The sequence below is a fragment of the Rana temporaria genome, chromosome 11, assembly GCF_905171775.1.
Source record: "Rana temporaria chromosome 11, aRanTem1.1, whole genome shotgun sequence".
NCBI classification, from domain to species: domain Eukaryota; kingdom Metazoa; phylum Chordata; class Amphibia; order Anura; family Ranidae; genus Rana; species Rana temporaria.
Genome location: NC_053499.1, coordinates 60,218,918 through 60,238,243, shown reverse-complemented (window position 1 = coordinate 60,238,243; position 19,326 = coordinate 60,218,918). Strand labels below are relative to the sequence as shown.

The 19,326-nt window shown below is 44.9% G+C and overlaps 1 protein-coding gene across 1 annotated transcript; it reads left to right on the top strand.

The window, feature by feature from the left end:
- Window positions 1–16,759: 16,759 nt before the first annotated feature.
- LOC120917380 (solute carrier family 22 member 20-like) lies at window positions 16,760–17,482 on the top strand. The gene has a single exon (XM_040328637.1). The coding sequence runs from the start codon at window positions 16,990–16,992 to the stop codon at window positions 17,419–17,421; it is 432 nt and encodes a 143-aa protein (XP_040184571.1). The 5' UTR covers window positions 16,760–16,989; the 3' UTR covers window positions 17,422–17,482.
- Window positions 17,483–19,326: the final 1,844 nt, after the last annotated feature.

The following is a 19,326-nucleotide window of genomic DNA, read 5'->3' as shown; positions in this document are numbered from 1 at the left end:
CTGACCCCAAATTACACTTTTTGGGGACCAGTGACTAGGGGTCGACCGATATATCGGCCGGCCAATATATCGGGCGATGTTTCGCTTTTTTAAAGAAATCAGCATCGGGCGATTATTGTGTGAAAACAGGCCAATTGTGAGGGATCAGAAGCAGGGGCGTTCTGGGTGGAAATCCCCTCTGGCCGCCCATCGTCTATTCTAAACGGCTTTCACTGCCGCTGTTTGCTGATTTCTTTTTTCCCCAGTGGAGGAAGTCTGCAGCCGCCGATTGGCTGTTACTGGCCGCACTGCATTCTGGGGTTTGTAGGGTGAAGGCAGAGGCGGGGCGTGCAGCACATCAGGGGACAAATCGAGCTCTCCTTGGCCAAGCAAGGGGACGGAACAGAGCCGATCGCTCTGCTGGTGGGCACTAACATTATTAATGACATTCTTAGTCTGCACACCACCTCTCCACCCTAAACGATAACCTCCTCCCCACCTCTCCACCCTAGATTTGCTGAGATGAAGGAAAAAAAAAATCGCCCTAAAATATCGGCCATCGTCCACCCCGATTTCTAAATATCGGCATCGGCCAGAGAAAAACCCATATCGGTCGACCTCATTGATCTGTGCTATAAAAAGGCACTGATTAATATAAAGGGGTTAACACTAGGGGGCGATCAAGGGGTTAAGTGTGTTCTAACTGTAGGGGGGATGGGCTCAGTGGGACATGAAAGAGATCGCTGTTCCATATCACTGGGAACAGAAGATCCCTGAGATGTCATTAGGCAGAATGGGGAATCGACTTGTTGACTGGGCAGTTCCCTGTTCCGCCTCTGTACACAGCAATCGCGGGTCACCGGCGGATGTCCCCGGCTATCCTCCTTGTACAGATACAGGTATGTCGGTTTGTGCGGTAAATGTAAATGTACGTGAGCAGGTCAGCAAGTGGTTAAATAAATTACAGTTTAATGGGAGTAGAGCCTAGTCACATGATGTGATGTGGTCACCCTAAATGTGGGTGCCACACTGGATGAAGGAGAACCCAGAACTAATGGCGTCTGCCCCATAAATACCCTCCCCCAGCATGCACAGCGAGGCCAAACCCTCCTGATTGGCTGCTGGGGAAGAGCACCCAAACCTTGACTCCACTGCTACCACCTACTGCACAGGGGTTGGAAGAACACCCCAGCACAACAGAATAAGCCCCCTGGATATTTGGAAGAGCCAGATGTAATCGTGCCACCCAAAACAACCAGCAGTTCCTCCGGGGGTAGTGCTACATATGCAAGAGCAAAGATGTCACCATAAGGTTGTTTTGCATTGCATCTATTAAGGTTCTTTGCAGGAATAAGCCAGAAAGCTTGGAAACCAAAATTTATAAAAGACTAGTCTCCATGTCTCTCCAACTGGGAGACTTTGGGAATGTGGAAAATTGTTATCAAATACTTACCGTAATTTTGCTTTCCTGGCCTGTCCTCACGTCAGCACACAATGAGTTAACACCTCATCTGGTGCCCACAGGACCACCTTTTACTAGCTAAATAAATGTAAGCCCCCCCCCCATGAAGGTGATCGATAACCTAGCCTGTGGGGGGGAGTCCTGTGCTGACGTGAGGACAGGCCAGGAAAAAGGAGAATTACGGTAAGTATTTGATAACAATTTTTTGTATTCCTGGCCCTACCTCATGTCAGCACACAATGGGATATAACTAGCTGAATAATTGGGCGGGAGGGAGCACATGAAAAAAAACATTGACAATCAAAGAAAAGCTGCCAAAGACCAACATTATTTATGTCTCGTTCCAAACTTTGCAGAACTTGCTGACTGCATGCCTGTAAAGTCGAGTGAAAGGCTAGCTGTCTCACATATATCTTCCACTGAATCCTGGCATAACTGCCCCAAAGGCTGCCACCCCTCAGAGCTTGCCTCTGTTCTTGAGTAGAAAGGCCTACTTCCTGCATGCCAATATAATCACCCTGGTAAACCAACAGAAGAGCACTCAAGACCTGACAGCGAAATTAAAATAATTTCCCCTTTCCCCAAGTCTTTTGACCAATGCATGTACACTTGTAGCAACTTGTGAAAGGACCTGAAGTCTACCTGCTGTGCATTCGGTAACTCCACGTGAATGCTTGGAGGGACTGCCCCCAGTTTTCCTCAAAACGGCATACCACTTGAGAATTGAGCTTTGGAGATGGAAGTAGTATCACTATTTCTGGTAAAAAAAAACACAAAAGAGATCTTTGCAGTAAAGTACTGCAATCTCCAACATCCTTCTCTCTGAAGCAACTGCTGTCAGAGGAACTAGTTTTACCACTAGGAACCACACATGAAAATGAAGCTATTGGGGCAAAGGATGCCTGTACTAGTGCTTTCAGAACCAAGCCTGAAGCCTCGTACACGCGGGCCAGAATCTCGTCAGGAAAAAAACTTTGCTTTTCCTGGCGAGATTCTTGGCAAGAATCTCTTGCCGCCCGTCACATTCCATTGCCGTCGCCGCCATCTTGCTTCACCCTATCTATGCCGTGTAAGCTACCGCGCATGCGTCAAAAGCATGCGCGGGTTTCCACGGCGACAGGTAAGTATACAGATGCTCGGGTTTCTCGTCGGGAAACAGGCAGACAAGAATCTCGACGAGAAAATATAGAGCATGATCCCTATTTTTCTCGTCGAGATTCTGGGCAGATTTCCAGATGAGAAACCTGAAAGCCTCGTACACACGCTCAGTTTACTCGGCAAGAAAGCTCTGCCAGCAGTTTTCTTGCTGAGAAAACCGAGCGTGTATATGAGGCTTAAGTCCCAAGAAGGGAACAAGGATTTCCTTGGTGGTCGTATATGGATTACGGCCTGCATGAAGCATTTGTTCAATGATTCTTCCACCCATCTGCAGCCTGAAAAAGAGGCAGAGCACGGAACTTCAATGGAGTTGTACGCCAGCCTAGTCCAGCCGATTCAACAGCCAGGCTATTAAGAGTCACCATCCTGACTAAGGGAAACCAGCAGTGAACACTTGCGGCTTCACAGCTGGTTACCTACTGCGCATGCGCAACGCCTCCTGTACTTTGTGAATAGGCCGCAGTCTTCTGGGACCTGTGAAGTGTCCCAGAAGGATGTGGGTGAAGGAGGGGGGAGACGAACTTCTATGTCAGGGGCCAGGTACCTGCCAAAACCAGGTACCTGCTCAACCCTAAAAGGTGCCAAATGTGGCAGCGGGGGGGGGGGGGGGTTTAGAAATGCAGACCTTCGCACTTTTGGGTGGAGGTCCACTTCAACGGCCCAAAAGGAGCAAATAAGAGATGTTCATTCGTTAGGGTACATTTTAAATATTTACCACTCACTAATACTAACCTACTGTACATTCTATGTACTTCTGTTTCTTGCTGTTCCTGATAAATAGAAGATGTACAAAATGGATGTAATTTCATAAAGTCTGGTAAGATCTGGAACAGTTTTTGGGTACCTCACCATCATCCAGGGATGGACTGGGACAAAAATTTGGCCCTGGACTTCATCCAGACTGGCCCACTTTAATTTTGCGAACACGCACAAAAACAGTTTATAAACTAGACACGGTACAGGAGATGATCAGAGACTGCAGACATAGTACAGGAGATGGTCAGAGACTGCGGACATACTACAGGAGATGGTCAGAGACTGCAGACATACTACAGGAGATGATCAGAGACTGCAGACATACTACAGGAGATGATCAGAGACTGCAGACATACTACAGGAGATGGTCAAAGACTGCAGGCATACTACAGGAGATGATCAGAGACTGCGAACATACTACAGGAGATGGTCAGAGACTGCGGACATACTACAGGAGATGATCAGAGACTGCGGACATACTACAGGAGATGGTCAGAGACTGCGGACATACTACAGGAGATGATCAGAGACTGCAGACATACTACAGGAGATGGTCAGAGACTGCAGACATACTACAGGAGATGGTCAGAGACTGCGGACATACTACAGGAGATGGTCAGAGACTGCAGACATACTACAGGAGATGGTCAGAGACTGCAGACATAATACAGGAGATGGTCAGAGACTGCGGACATACTACAGGAGATGGTCAGAGACTGCAGACATACTACAGGAGATGGTCAGAGACTGCAGACATAATACAGGGGATGATCAGAGACTGCGGACATACTACAGGAGATGGTCAGAGACTGCAGACATACTACAGGAGATGGTCAGAGACTGCGGACATACTACAGGAGATGGTCAGAGACTGCGGACATACTACAGGAGATGGTCAGAGACTGCAGACATAATACAGGAGATGGTCAGAGACTGCGGACATACTACAGGAGATGGTCAGAGACTGCAGACATACTACAGGAGATGGTCAGAGACTGCAGACATACTACAGGAGATGGTCAGAGACTGCGTTCATGGCTGAACCCAGTGTAACAGTATATAGTATCGCAGGGTTGCTCCACTCCATTTAAACCATCTCTGTAAAGATCAAGTTGGTAATCTTCCTTTGAAAGTACACCCATGTGACAACTGTAACTGTCTTTCTGATTTTTTTAATATGCAGCATGGCGGGGCGGTGGGGGGGGGGGGGGAGGGAAATGAACTGTCTGCCACCCACTTGTCCAGTAGTGGGTGGCAGACAGTACATTTCCCTCCCCCTCTCCCCCCCCCCATGATGCATATTAAAAAAAAGAATGGCAGTCATCACAGTCACAGATCATAATCTGCATACATCCGATGCTAACTAAGGCATAAGTTAATAGCCAATAGGTAACTAAGCACTTGTTAACCTTACTTGCTGCCGGAATGGTGCGGTGGTGGTGGCACTGAAGTGTACTGTACTCGAGTCGTTCCTCCTCGGCGGCGCTGGCTCCGCCTCCTCTTGTATCGTGAATGGCATCTCTCCTCGTGCTCGGCTCCTCCCATCCCCTCCCGCATACGGCCGTGAGCGTGACCCCTGAGATACGTCACGCCGCTGGGAGGTGATCAGGGCCGCTCTAAACATAGGAGGAGGCGGAGCCGGAGGGAAGTGGCAGGCCAGCGCAGCTTGATGGACGCCGGTTATTGGCTGATGACGGCGCCGCCGACGCCGGGTATCTCGTAAAGCAATGTAAATGAAAATGACAGTGATTGACAGCCGGCCCAATTATCCGATCGGCCCACCGGGATTCTCCCGGTACTCCCGATGGCCAGTCCATCGCTGCCATCATCTCTTACATATTCTAGACTCCAGAAAAGCATGTATGCTACACACTTTCCATGATCCTAAAATCATTTTGTTTTTTGATTCCTTTTTCCTCTTGCCCCTCTGTTTCTGTGGAGTTCTGCATTGTTTGTGAAGTGGGAATTGTAGAACTATAAGTATAATTTCAGAGGGTTCAGCTGTGACGCTGCAGGCCTTGATATAGCATTCTGTGCGGAACACAACAGCAACAATCTTTCCTATAAACTTCCAATCGGTTATTTAAAGGAAATCTACAATGACTTTGAAATAGAAATAGAATTCCATATGTGCCAAATAAGTAAATCATAAATTCAAAAAATACTCTAATCAAAGAACATAAAATGAAATGAAATGAACACAAATTAATTAATGACAAAAATCAGTGAATTAAAAACTTGAATACACCCGTGCACAGAAATTGGCCCGGATTCACAGACAGCGGCGCACATTTATGCCGCCGTAGCGTATCTCCTTTACGCTACGCCAACACAGCGCAGAGAGGCAAGCATGGAATTCACAAAGCACTTCCTCTCAAAACTGCGCTGTGTTTCCTAGGCGTAAGCCGGCGTAGGTGGAAGTGGGCGTGAGCCATGCAAATGAGGTGTGACCCCATGCAAATGATGGGCTGTGCGCCAGACAGATACATATAACAAACGGCGCATGCGCCGTCCCGTGGATGTATCTCAGTGCGCATGCTCACAATCACGTCGGAACAACTGCCTAAGATACGCCGGATCACTGCCTACGGCGTGAACGTAACCTATGCCTAGTCATATTCACGTCCAACGTAAACTATGTAAAATACGCGGGCTTGTGTTCCCTGGTGCAGCCCTTTGCATGGATGCTGCTGAGTTACACCTCCTTTATGAGGTACAACTTACGCGCACCAGTCGTAGCCTGCGTCGGGCGCAAGTACGATCGTGAATCGGCGTATCTCCCTCATTTGCATATTTGAATCGAAAATCAATGGGAGCGCCACATGCGTCCAGCGTAAATATGCGCCCACTCTACGCCGGTGTAGGCAAGTTACGTCGGTGGAATGAAGCCTGTTTTTAGGCGTATCTTAGTTTTGTGGGCACGGCGCACAGATAAGGCGGCGCATATTTGCACTTACGCGGCGTATGTCATCCATATTGCAGGGACCAGACATAACATTAAAGCCGCAGTTTTAAATGACTTTTTTCTTATAGTAACCTCATTTTGTGCAGGGACAGTTCTAAACACGTGCCACCTCACAGGCATACTATAGACACCCAGCAGGTACGATATTTAAAATATATATATATATTTTTTTCACTTCAAGCATCATTAAAATCACTGCTCCAGAAAAAATGGCCACTTTTAAAACTTTTTTTTCCATTGATACATGTTCCCTGAGGCAAGACCCGGGTTCTCAAACCCGTTTTCCGACAATAACTTGCATATTAGGCTTTAAAATTAGCACTTTTGAATTTGAACGTTTGAGTCCTATTGACGTCAATGGGGTTCTAAATGTTCGCGCAAACGTTAGGTCCGTTCGAAGGTTCTGGTGCGAACCGAACAGGGGGGTGTTCATCTCATCCCTACCGCTGGTGGGCGTCACATGATTTTTAATGATAACACTGCCTTTATCATGGGTTAACACCAAGTCCAGAAACACCAACTCTCTGGGGTCGATTCCATGTGTAAAATATAACCCAAAGGGTTAGCATTAAAATGGACCACAAATGAGGGAAAAATAACTTGGCCACCACTTCAGATGAGCAGGATGTCATGAATGTATCTGTCAAAGAACACAACCTGTTCAGCAAAAGGGTTGTTGGCCCAGATGTATCCCTCCTTCCAGTAGCTCATCGTCAAGTTGGCATATACAGGTGCAAAATTTACTCTCATCAGTGCCACCACTCCAGATGAGCAGGATTTGCAGCTTTTTTACATCTGGACCAGGGCAATTCCATCCATCCATAGGAGCAGCCTGTCGATACACCACCAGTGGAGAGCGGCTTTTCATCTGACGTAGCCCGCGGTCAGCACACCAGCTGAATTGCCATACTGACACGTGGGTTACCGTGTTCCACCTTCCCATAAACTGCAACGTCCGTCCGCATCAAAGCCACTGAGTCCATGTCACCTTGTGGGTCCTTTGTGCAGCGGAGAGATTGGTCCCGTCTGTGGAAGCCGTCAGCTCCTCGTTGCTATGGGAACCTCAGTGATACGTAAGCTGTTTTTAATTCGTTTACTTTTTCCATCATCCACATCATGAGTTTCCCAGTGTTGAGCAGTCGTGCCTAGTAATGTACCATCTAGGCCTTTAACATGGATCCCGGCCTAGACTCCCAGAGTCTGTGTGTTCTAGGGAGACATGAACATGAATCAGAAACAAGACTACTCCATGGATATCCCAGGCATATACCTTTCAAAGAGCAATGTTCTCTTAAATGCCAGGGCCCATGGTCAGTAGGCAAGAGTCTAGCCTGCAGTCCCCTCCAAAAGCCTCTGTCCCGGTGGAGTCTGTCACAATTCCCCCCTTTCTACAGGAGACTAACACAGAAGGAGACGTCAAACAGGTTGACTTCAAAGTTAGTCTGTAGTTCCAGTCCCCCAATACCCATACCCACACAGTACCCCAAACAAATTGTCCCAAACAGAGCATTACTCACCCAACCAACCTCTGCTTCTCTTGTAGAACATACCCACCGCTGGGGAGAAGTGCAGACTGGCCCTCCTCCCTGGAGTCCTTTTAGCCCCTGAGAAGAAGACAAGGTGGCTGGGCTCACTCTGTCATGCTGTTGGGGATCTGGGCTGACTTCCCAGCATCCCTGGGGTATACAGGTAGAGACCATAGTCCCTTTCACTTTTTCTAGGTAAAAAACACTCAGTGCTTGCAGGGCTGATATCCTCCTGTCCCGATGCCAGACTTTTTTTGGGGGCAGAGTGAACTCATCAGTCAACCTGATTTTCATTCTTGGCAGCAGGAAATGGTTGTCATCAGTAGGTGTGGCGCAGAGGTCGTTGACTCTCTGTCCAGCTGCCTGTGCTTCAGCTGGGTGTAGAAGCTTCACTACATCAGCTTGTCGCTGAAGAGAGGGGTTGATTACCCGACTCCTTGGAATTCGGCAGTTGTTACCGGTGTTGGGCAGAGGTTGGTAGCACTCTGCCGTGTTGCCATCACTTTTGCTGGGGACTCCACATAATCCGCTCAGGCTAACTGTTGGGGAGGGAGGTTGGCTTCCTCCACTCCCAGACTGTGGATCTGCCGCTGGGGAGGAAGGACGACCACGTTCTCTCCCAAACTGTGTAGCTGTCATTTGGGGAGGTGAGCCGGCTGCTTCATCTTTCGTTCTCTAATTTAGCTGCTGGGATCACATTTCTCTGTCACTGTCTCCCAGGTTCATGGATCCTGGCTTGGGAGGGAAGACAGTTTTCTCCACTCTGGCTGACTGTTGGGGAGGGAGGATAACATCCTCCTCTCCCTTCTCCCCCCTGGATCCTGATCTGCTGCTGGGAAGTGACTGTCTCCTTCTCACCCTGGGCCTCCATAAAACTGCCACAGGTGTGGGGCAGAGGTCTTGGACCCTCTGTCCGGTTGCCAGTACTTCAGCTGGAGAAGTTTGTTGTAACTCCACAGATACTGCAGTTGGGAAGTCCCATGTCCCTGTCAGTGGTGTGAGAGAAAGGCTAGCTGCCACATCTCTAAAGGAAGCTTGAAGTTGCTGTTGGTGCTGGGCAGGGCTCAGTAAAGTTCTGCCATGATGCAAGCTCTTCCGCTGGGATGTAAACTGAAAAGTTGGTGGCCTTGGACAAATCCCCCAGGGTCACAATTGTTGCAGGCAGAGGTCAGCAGCGCTATGCCGGGATGTACGCTCTTCTGCTTTAGGCTCAATGGGTTTTTCCTCCACAGCAGAAAAGTCAAATCCCCAGTCTCTGGAACTGGTGTCTGGGGATAGAAGTTCACCATCTCCTGTCTCTGAAACCCAGAAGATGTTACCGGTGCTTGGCAGAGGCTAGCAGAGCTCAGCCCTGTTGCCAGCACTTCAGTTGAAAGTTCAGTAAATGTTACATCCTCTGATTAAAAATCACATAACTCCATGCTTTCTGTGATCTGTGGCTGGAGAGATGAGCCGACTGCTCCATCTCCCGTACCCTTATCCGGCTGCTGGACAAACGCATTCCTCCATCCAAAATCGCCCCATGCAGAAACGGGATCGGCAATAAGACCTCTGCTTCCATAGCCGTGGGTGCAGGTGAGCAAAGCACACTGTTACTCTGCCACATTGCCAACACTTCAGCCAGGATTTCAGGACTGTCAGCTGGTACTTCTGGATAGTCCCAGGCAAAGGGAGCCCAGACCTGCTGCTGAGCAGAATTTATCAGCCATCTGTAGGCGATTTCCAGCTCCCATTCCTGATTGGTTAGAAACTCCAAATCTTCCAGTGCCCTCTGAGACATTCCGCATCTGTTCTCTGTATTCCAAGATTTCCTCCAAATGCAACTCCAAATCACTCCCAAAGTCAGGGTCATCGAACAGCCTCTCTAATACCAGCCCCAGGCCGCCATAGCCAAAGCCTTCTGTTGGGCTGTCATCCGCTGTCCACAGGCACACTTGGTCTACATACAAGTGGAGGGATCTGTAGCTCCTGTCCAACTGCATCTCCACCTGGACCAGCCTGCTTGGTTCAGCTTTCCATTCCCTGTGCAGTTGTTTACACAAAAACAGCATTTACACTTTGTACTATGACCAGTACGTTTCTTGGATGCCCATCTGAAACAAAAGGATGCTTAGAAATGTGTCTAGTGCCTTGCGATCTAAGATAGACCTAAGGTCCCGTTTGGTTTTGGGGTCGCTAACCGATCTAGTGTTTTACAATATTGAGCCCAGACCTTCTGCTCCAAGAGCAAATGCAAAGCAAACGCCTGATAACTTTACGGTGAACCCAGAACATTCCAAAGAGGCGTACTTAACCTACCAGGTTTCTGTCAGAGTTAACTAAAGAAGGAGCGAACCACCTGAGAGACTGCCCTAGCCTCCTCAGGCCCGAGATACTTCTCAAAACACAGCAGCATCAGATGCCTCCCTAACTTTGGAGGGGAAAAGCTTTCAGCGCCTGGTATTCCGAGGCAGTCTCTCATCCAACTACTAACCAGGTCCAATCCTGCTAAGGCTCTGATTGTTCCAGGGGAGGGTGTAACGAAAAGACCTGAGCACTGTGGCGGTTTCAGCGAACCCAAAGAGGAGAAAGAGACCTTAGGTTTCCACCGGAGGTAGCCAGAACCCTGAACGGACCATATAAGTAAGGCTCTGAACTAATAACCTTTGTAATTGAGAAGCAGGATCTGACTTCTTTAAAAGCAGAATCAACTGCTTCCTAATCCTCGGGTTCCACCCACTCTTGCTCAAGAACTGGTGGATCAGGAGATGGGGATCTTTCCCTGCTTATTTACCCTGTTAGTTACAGAATCAATCATCCCTGCAATCTTGTCCTCTAACCCTGCTAAGGCTGATACAAGATCGTCCTTGGTTATGTACTCCAAAGTGGAATGCCGGACAAATGCAGCAGCTCAAATTGACATGTCACACCTGGCCTTTCAGGAGAAGTTATCACAGCAGAACTCCAACAACGTTCCTCAGGACCTGGCAGTGGAACACCTGTCAATGCTGCTGCTAAATTCTCCTAATGACATTCTTTTACAAAAAGTTTTATTGGCATAAAATCCAGCATATAACGACAAATTCTTTAGATGGTTACATCGTACAGTAGACAAACAAGGTGATGGAAAAACGATAATACAAAACGACACAAAGAGACCCGTATCACACACCCTGGTAACAAACCTAATGTCCCATACAACAAGATGGAAAAACAAAAAAAAAAAAAACCAAGGTTTACCCATCAAAAGTCTCTGGGTGGATAGGGCGACCATGGTCAAAAAACCACAGCATAGTCATGTCAGCAAAGCTGTGCAACTAAAGAAGTCTCCTTCAGGCAAAATTCCTTATAAAAAAAAAAAAAAATTATCAGAAATAAAGTGCAATAACTATGAGATTACAATTACAACCATCTCAGCTCGGCCAAATCCTGAAGGCCAAATAAAATTGTGGAAGGAATGCCTAGAAAATAGTAAAAGAAAATAGAAACGATGAAAAGGGAAATAAAGTCCAGTATAAAGGAGAGAAAAAGTAAAGGAGAGGAGGAAAAGAAGAGAAAAAAAAGGGGGGGGGAGAGAAAGGGAAGAGAGGAGGGGTCCACGGGGCGTGCACACAGGTGAGCATCAGATCATAAGGAGCGTGTCATCAAATCGGGAGGGTTGAGAGTATGCGAGCCATGGCCGCCAGACTCTGAGAAATTTGTCATGCGTATCTGAGAGGATAGCAGTCAATTTCTCATTCACCATGACCTCATTCATACGATTCTTTACCGCTTCATAACTGAGCGCAGGGGATTTCCAAGCTTTCGCGATGGTCAACTTAGTTGCAGTAAAGAGATGCTGAGCCAATTGCCGCTCTGGGCGTAATAACTCCAAAATAGGCTTCCCGAGGAGGGCTTCAAAGGGATCCCTTTTAAGATCTATATGAAACATGTTACGAAGAATGGTATAAATTCTGACCCATAGTCTGCACGCCCTCGGGCAAGACCACCAAATGTGTGCCATAGAGCCTTCCTGTGAGCAGCCTCGAAAGCAAAGCGGGGAATAGGTTGGAATGAATCGAGCCAATCTAGCTGGTGTGTAGTACCACCGATATAACACTTTATAGGCATTCTCTAATATAAGGACGTTTCTAGAGCACTTAGAGAGGGCCATAGTCATAGCCCTCCAGTCCTCCAGGTCCAACTGTCTCCCCAATTCCTTTTCCCATTGGGAATGATAGGCCCTAAGTGGAGGTGTCTTAGTGGAAATTATAGACGAATAAATCAAAGATATCGTACCCGGGGAATGGGGTCTAGCTCTACATAAGCTTTCAAAAGGAGTCAGAGAGTATGGAGTGGAGCTGGACCGTATGAGTTGTTGAAGAAAGTGCCTCAATTGTAAGTATCTATAGTGTTCCCTCAATGGAATATCATGAGAAGAACGCAAAGCGTCAAAAGTCAGTATTCTAGTGGGGGTAAACAGAGAGTGAACATCTGTAAAACTATGCTTGGTCCACCAGGAAAATTGTGCTGGATTTTCACATCCCGGAGGAAACAATGGACAGTGAAGAATTTTTAACAATGGGAGGTGAGGAGAGATCAGGCCAGCGGAATATTTGACTGAGTCCCATAAGTGCAGGGAATGAATCAAGCATGGTCCTAATGGTTTCGGGAGCTGGGCAGGAGGAAGCCACAGCAAAGAAGAGATGGGTAGTGGACTGGTGTCCACAAGATCCAACACGGCCCATAGTGGCATCTGGTAGGTGTCATGAAGATGGGAAAGCGGGGCAATGCCAGCTGCCGTGTAGTAAGCCTGCAGATTGGGGACCGAAAGGCCACCGTTTACCCGCCGGGCATATAGGACCTGCCTATTAACTCTGGGGCGAATACTCCCCCAGATGAAATGTAAAACTTTGCGCTGATGTATGCGCAAGATATGCGAGGGGACAGAGATGGGCAAGACCCTAAAATAATAAAGAAGTTTAGGGAGGTAAGACATTCGAATGGCCGTTATCCTGCCAAACCATGATAATGGTAGGTGGGACCAGGAGGAAAGCATTTCCGATTTGAGCAAGGGTGGGTAATTGGCCCGAAACTTTCCCTCATAAGTAGGAGTAAGACGAATTCCTAAATAGGGTAGCGAGGTGAGCCATTGAAAAGAAAAGGAAGATTTCAAGTCCATCAAGAGTGAATGGGAGAGATTAATTGATAACGCTTTGGATTTGCGGGGATTAACCTGAAGACCTGAGATGGAGGCAAAGGAGTCCAAAAGAGAAAACAAATTAGGAAGAGAGATCCTGGGGGAGGTTAATGTCAACAAAATATCATCGGCGAACAATGAAACCTTGTGGGAAGAACCCGCAAGCTCAATGCCGCCGACATCGGGGTGAGAACGGATCGCCTCCGCCAGAGGCTCCAAAGCCAAGATGAACAGTAGTGGCGAGAGTGGACATCCTTGACGCGTGCCCCTACTGATGTGAAACAGCGGCGACTCAAAGCCATAGTACTTAATTTTGGCCCTAGGGGAGTCATAAAGGGCCACCATCCACCGTAGAAACGAGGCACCAAAGCCATAACGACGAAGAACCGACATGAGATAAGGCCAGGACAAAGTGTCAAAGGCCTTGTTCATGTCTAAAGATAGCAGCATAGTCTCCAACGAGCGCTTCTGGACTACATGTTGCAGTTGTAAAATCCGCCGAATAGCATCACCTGCCTGCCTCCTGGGCACAAAGCCAACCTGATCCTTCTTAACCAAACGGGGAAGAAAAGAGTTCAAGCGGGTGGCCAAAATTTTAGTTAAAATCTTCATATCTATGTTGATCAATGAAATGGGTCGGAAGTTGGCCCAAGAGGAATGGTCACGGTCAGGTTTAGGAATCATGACGATATTAGCCGTAAGCAGGTCCGAAGTGAAGTTCCGGCCCTGTTTAACAGAATTATACATTGCTGTCAGGTGTGTGGCAATAACGCCAGCTAATTTCCTATAATACAGCGCCGTATAGCCATCCGGTCCTGGTCGTTTACCCACTTTCAAATCCTTGATACTTTGGACTTCCGAAATTTGAATGTCCCGATCCATGAGTGTCGCATGAGATTCTGACAACGAAGGGAGTTGGAGGCTCTCCTAATGACATTCTAACGCATGACATTCTAATGTATCAGGAATTACTACAATGCCAGACAAACACAGTGGCTCGGATACACCTGACACCACTGGTCTATTGGGAGATGCGAACACTGTCAGATTATTACCACCCGAGTCCACTGGACCTGAGGCCAGTGCAACTGCCTTTCCCAGCTACCTCCCCCTTTTGGGACCATTTCATTTGTACAACAAGTAAATAATGTAGTTAAAAAGAAAATAGGGACACAATGCGCAATGCGTGGCACCACATCCAAAATGTATAAACAAGGGAAGAATATTTTGTAATCCCAATTGGCAAAGAAAACTATTTAAAGGTATAAAATATCAAAATGTATTTAATATCATCATTTAATGTCACAGTATAGTACATTCTCCCATGTAAAGCAAATATGGTTTGGCAGGGAAACCTGTAAAGATGTCCTCTGAAATCGTAAATATGCTGTCATAATAGAAGTCTTATATCTGAAAGCCAGCCGACGAAATCACAATGCCAACACCAATAGATCACTACACATTTCGCCATTAGCTTCCTCAGGAGCTGCTGTTGGTACTGGGAGGTACATTGTAATTAATACTTGGCTACATGATACGAGATTTGGTTAGGACATCGTAGTAAATTTAATTTCAATTAAACATATACCAATCAAAGTAGAATAGAATATACTGGGATACATACCGAATTCAAACAAATGGAAGGTATGAGGCATCCAATTTACCATGAAGAGGGGAAAGGTGGGAGGGGAAGGAATTTAATGCCTCATACCTTCAATTTGTTAGAATTCAGTATGAATTCCATTAATTACAATGTACCTCCCAGTACCAATTTGATCTCCTGAGGAAGCTATTGGTGAAACACGTAGTGATCCATTGGTGCTGGTATTGTGATTCCGTCAGCTGGCCTTCAGGTAGAAGATTTCTGTTATGACAGAATATTCACCATTTCAGAGGCCATCTGTACAGGTTTCCCTGCCCAGACATCTTTGCCTTACATGGGAGAATGTACATACTATGGCACATTCATGCACTTATTTTTGTGACATGCAACCCAATTTGAAATCAATAAACACTGAAGATTTTACACTATGGAGGCCTTATATTTTTCTAGGATTTACATGTGATCGAACCCATTTCGGGAGGTGGAAACTTGACAGCGTGATCCCCCTGGGCGATCAAAGGCCCTGGCTGGATATAGAGCCACAAGCGCGAAAGACCTCCCGTAACAGGAGGTCATGAGGAGCTGGTAAGCGCCCATTTTATGAGGTGGAGGCTTTTTTTGCTAATTCATGAATATTCTGGTGAAAGTGTAAAACACTGAGGGATACATTGGACTTCATGTCACTTTATGGTCTTTCTTTTATTTATTTTTAATGTGCTTATGAACACAAACGCATCAATAATTTAAAACCTTTTATTTAATTTAGCACAGTTTATATTTGATCTATTGTTATGTGCTGTGTGTATCTCACAGGATAAAATTTTTTGATTGTAATAATTTATTGTGTGATTTTTGATAGCGCAGTGTTACACATTGTTTTTAACTGGTAATTTCAAAACGAGGGCTTTTCAATGGCAGTTTCTATATGTCTTAAGTAAAAATGTCCTTTATTATTGGTAGTAACAATGAAGTAGTGGGTGACAGTATGAGGTGTGTTCATAAAAATTTTGCATAGCATTTCCCCAGTGAAAGTGCATGTACATTTGTTGTGTACAAATGAGGGAAAAAAGCCAAATGTTATTAGGCTATTTTCTGTGCTGGTTGAATGTTTTTCCCTGGTTTAAAATAAAAAATATTGCATTTGGTCACTAGATTGTATTAACTATCAAAGGAAATTCCTATGATACTTAGCACAATCTAGTGGCCAAATGTGGTATTTTGTGGTTTATTTTCATGAAAATCATTAGTCCGGTACATGAAATAGCCTAATATCATTCATTTTTTTTGCCTCATTCACATATACTGTAACAAATGTGCATGCACTATAACTGGGTGTATTTCTATATAAATGCTATATAAATACATCCCTATTTGTATAACCTAAGGTGCCAAAATGTTCAGTGCCATGCTCCAGACTATATTGGCTACATAAAATAAAGGCTGGAGTTGAATTACTTCCATGTGCTAAACTGTGATTTAGCATCTTAGCTTGTATAGTTTCTTCTCTTCTTTTTCCTAAACTGCCTGGACGTTAAAAGGTTACCACTTCCCTTATTTTATTCTTTGAATCTCTTTCAGAACATTCTCCTAAGAAACTGAATTAAACGAATCTGACGAAATCTGAAGGTTAAAACTACTGAACCACATAATAAAACATCCAACCATAAAGGTGAGTTATTAACCTACACAGGCTTGGTCTCCAAGGTGTGAACTGTATATAAGGGTTCAGGATATTGTCAGATATTGTCAGATACACAGCCCTCCACTGGAAACCTGAAGACGGGAGGGCATCCAGAGTTCTGACATCATCAAATTCTCGAAACAAAACATCTCATAACTCATCAGGTAATCATACAATAAAGTGAACTGTGGTAGGTAGTAAACAGTATTAGGCCTCCCTTATAAGCGTTAGAACAGGAATAGTGGGGAAATCTTTCAATGGGAACACTTGTTCTAGTGATACCTGTCTAAGAAGGGATTTCTGTATTTTGGAGAAACCCCTTTATTTTCTGTTGTATCTGGGAGAGGAAGTGAATTTAGTTCATCCCTGAGGGTTGCAGCTGGCAAAAAATAAAAAAATAAATGAAAGGGGTTTTAACTATTCTATTCTCTATCTGAAACAAAAAGGTAAAATAGGCATGGGTCTATAAAGCAGGCACATAGCTAGAAAGTGCTCTGTCTTCTCTGCATAGAGGTTGATGAGTTCTTACTAACCAACAAATAACTAGAATTTGCAAGTACTACTTTCTGAGCCAATCAGCTGCCTGGCCAGAAGTGGGTGCCCCAACTTACTGTACTAAAAAATTGCTGCATTCAGTATTTGACAAAAACTGTCTTGCTTATTATTCTTGCATTTCCTCCTTGCAATATAGATTTGGCAACATGGCATTTGCAGATCTTCTTGATCGATTGGGTGGAGTTGGCACGTTTCAGATCGTGCACAGTATATTTCTGGCATTTCCCGTCCTCATGGTGGCAACTCACAACTTCCTACAGAACTTCACCGCAGCTTTTCCAGCTCACCACTGTGAACCAAAACCTGGCATCAATGGCACCGATGGTCTAACGTACCAAGAATTTTTAAGGATAACTGTGCCAACTGATCAGAAAGGCCAACCAGAGAAATGCAGGAGATTTACTGAACCCCAGTGGAGCTTCCTTCATCCCAATGCCACAATGGCAAATATCACAGGAATAGAAACAGAGTCATGTGTTGATGGTTGGGTATATGACAGAAGTGTTATCCGGTCATCTATCATTACAGAGGTGAGTACCATCATAACATTCCTATTAAATGTTAATGTGCCCATCTAGAATGATCTCTGTTGGCGCTGATCCTGTATTGTCCTAGCTTTGATCATTTATTGTCTAAAAGTATGCCAATGGCATACATGGGGTCTAGAAAACAGAACAGGTCTGTCTAGTCACTACAGTAGTGGGAAAATGTACCTGTTGAAAAGTTTAATCTGTTGACAGTGTGAAATGAGTTGAGCTATTATATCATGCCCTGTAAATATGCAAATTTCATACCGTTCTGTTACCACCTTAAGTGCCATCAGGAGACGTTAGTCTTCATCGAGCCTTAGCACAGGTCCCCTAGTGCATTCTATCATGATTTTATTAACATCAACTGCTCAAGCGCTGAGCAAGGGTGAAGCTTTTTTCTACCTGAAAAGCATTGGCTGTATTCAATGCTCTTAACCAGTCAATGTTTTAATAAGTCAATAAAGTGAGATGAACTCTTGTACTAGGCACTCTTTAGTACACACCTGAGAACCTAAAACACGTATGGTTGTAAGGTGAGGGGCAAAGCTTATTAAGTTACTAACTTTATTTAGATTCATTTATATCTAACTGGCAGCTCTATGAGGATTCAAAGTTATCCTTTCCATTTCAGTGGGATCTGATATGTGACCTGCGTCCCATGAAGCAGATGGCACAGTCTGTGTACATGGTTGGCGTTTTGCTGGGTGGAGCCATTTTTGGAGGCCTTTCAGACAAGTAAGATTTATTTTCATTGTAACAACTTTCAGATATTTCCAGTTTTCTGGCAGTTATAGTTATTAAACGTTTTAGAATTGTATTTATTATAATCTGCTATGGAACCACAATTCACTGGGAAGCACTTGGACTTGGTTAACCCAGTCTTGCATAATCTGAACTTGTAAATCGACTGAATGGTATTTTACCTCCCAGAGCTAGTGGTGAATTAAAACTAGATCACCAAGCCTAGGGCCGTATTCAGGCCGAGAACCCCATCTCTATACTATACAGTTGCCCAATGAAATAGTTACATGCCTTCATTCGTGATTTTATATACAAGGTATTCAACATAATGTAAAACAAGGTAAGAACATCTCCATAAGAATTCACTGGAGGATATTCTAAAACTCTCACGTTAACTGTATTTTCCTTCTTGGAAATGTTACATTTAAATTTTGGATTTTAAAGATGAAAAAAATGTAATAATAGACTTAAATTAATGCTAGAATCTAATAATTCATGCCAATTTAATTCAGTGACTTTATCACCTGTAAAGTTGATATTTGCTAACAAGCCAACCTGTACTTTCCGAAGTAAAATTCTGTTTAATTTGTAGCCCTGGACCACTCTTGTAATATCTACCATAGTCTGGATTAAAAAGCAAAACTTCTGTTTGGCTGCAGGTTCGGTCGTCGGACAATCCTTATCTGGTCATATATGCAGATGTCAGTAGCCGGTACTCTTGTGGCCTTCCTGCCCAACTTCCCATGCTATGTATTCTTCAGACTTATTAGTGGAATGACCTTCTCCAGTGTCCTACTTAACACACTGTGCTTAAGTAAGTTTCCATCATTCTGTTTGAATATTTTATTATGTTTTCATAAAGCATAACAAAGGTCATAAGAATAATACCATTCACATTAGTAAAATACAATGAAAAGAATAAAATGCAAAAAAGCAGTTATAACTATGCTTCTCTCATGAAGTATATAGAACCAAATGTAAGGAATATTCATTAGTGTAACATTTCAGTTGTCATAACAATTTAGTGATGTTATTTTAGCTATAATCAATAACAATCATATATAATCAACATAGGAGAATATAGAAGCTAATATTTAGTTATTGCTTCATATAGTGGGTCAAAATAACCCAAAATAATGAGAAATTAATTATATATTCCAGAGCCAAGTTCCTGCTAATTGGCTTGGTGTTATCTGGAGATTAATTTATATT

Coding starts and splice junctions, on each gene's coding strand:
- LOC120917380 (XM_040328637.1), top strand. CDS start 16,990: ATGGCATTTGCAGATCTTCTTGATCGATTGGGTGGAGTTGGCACGTTT.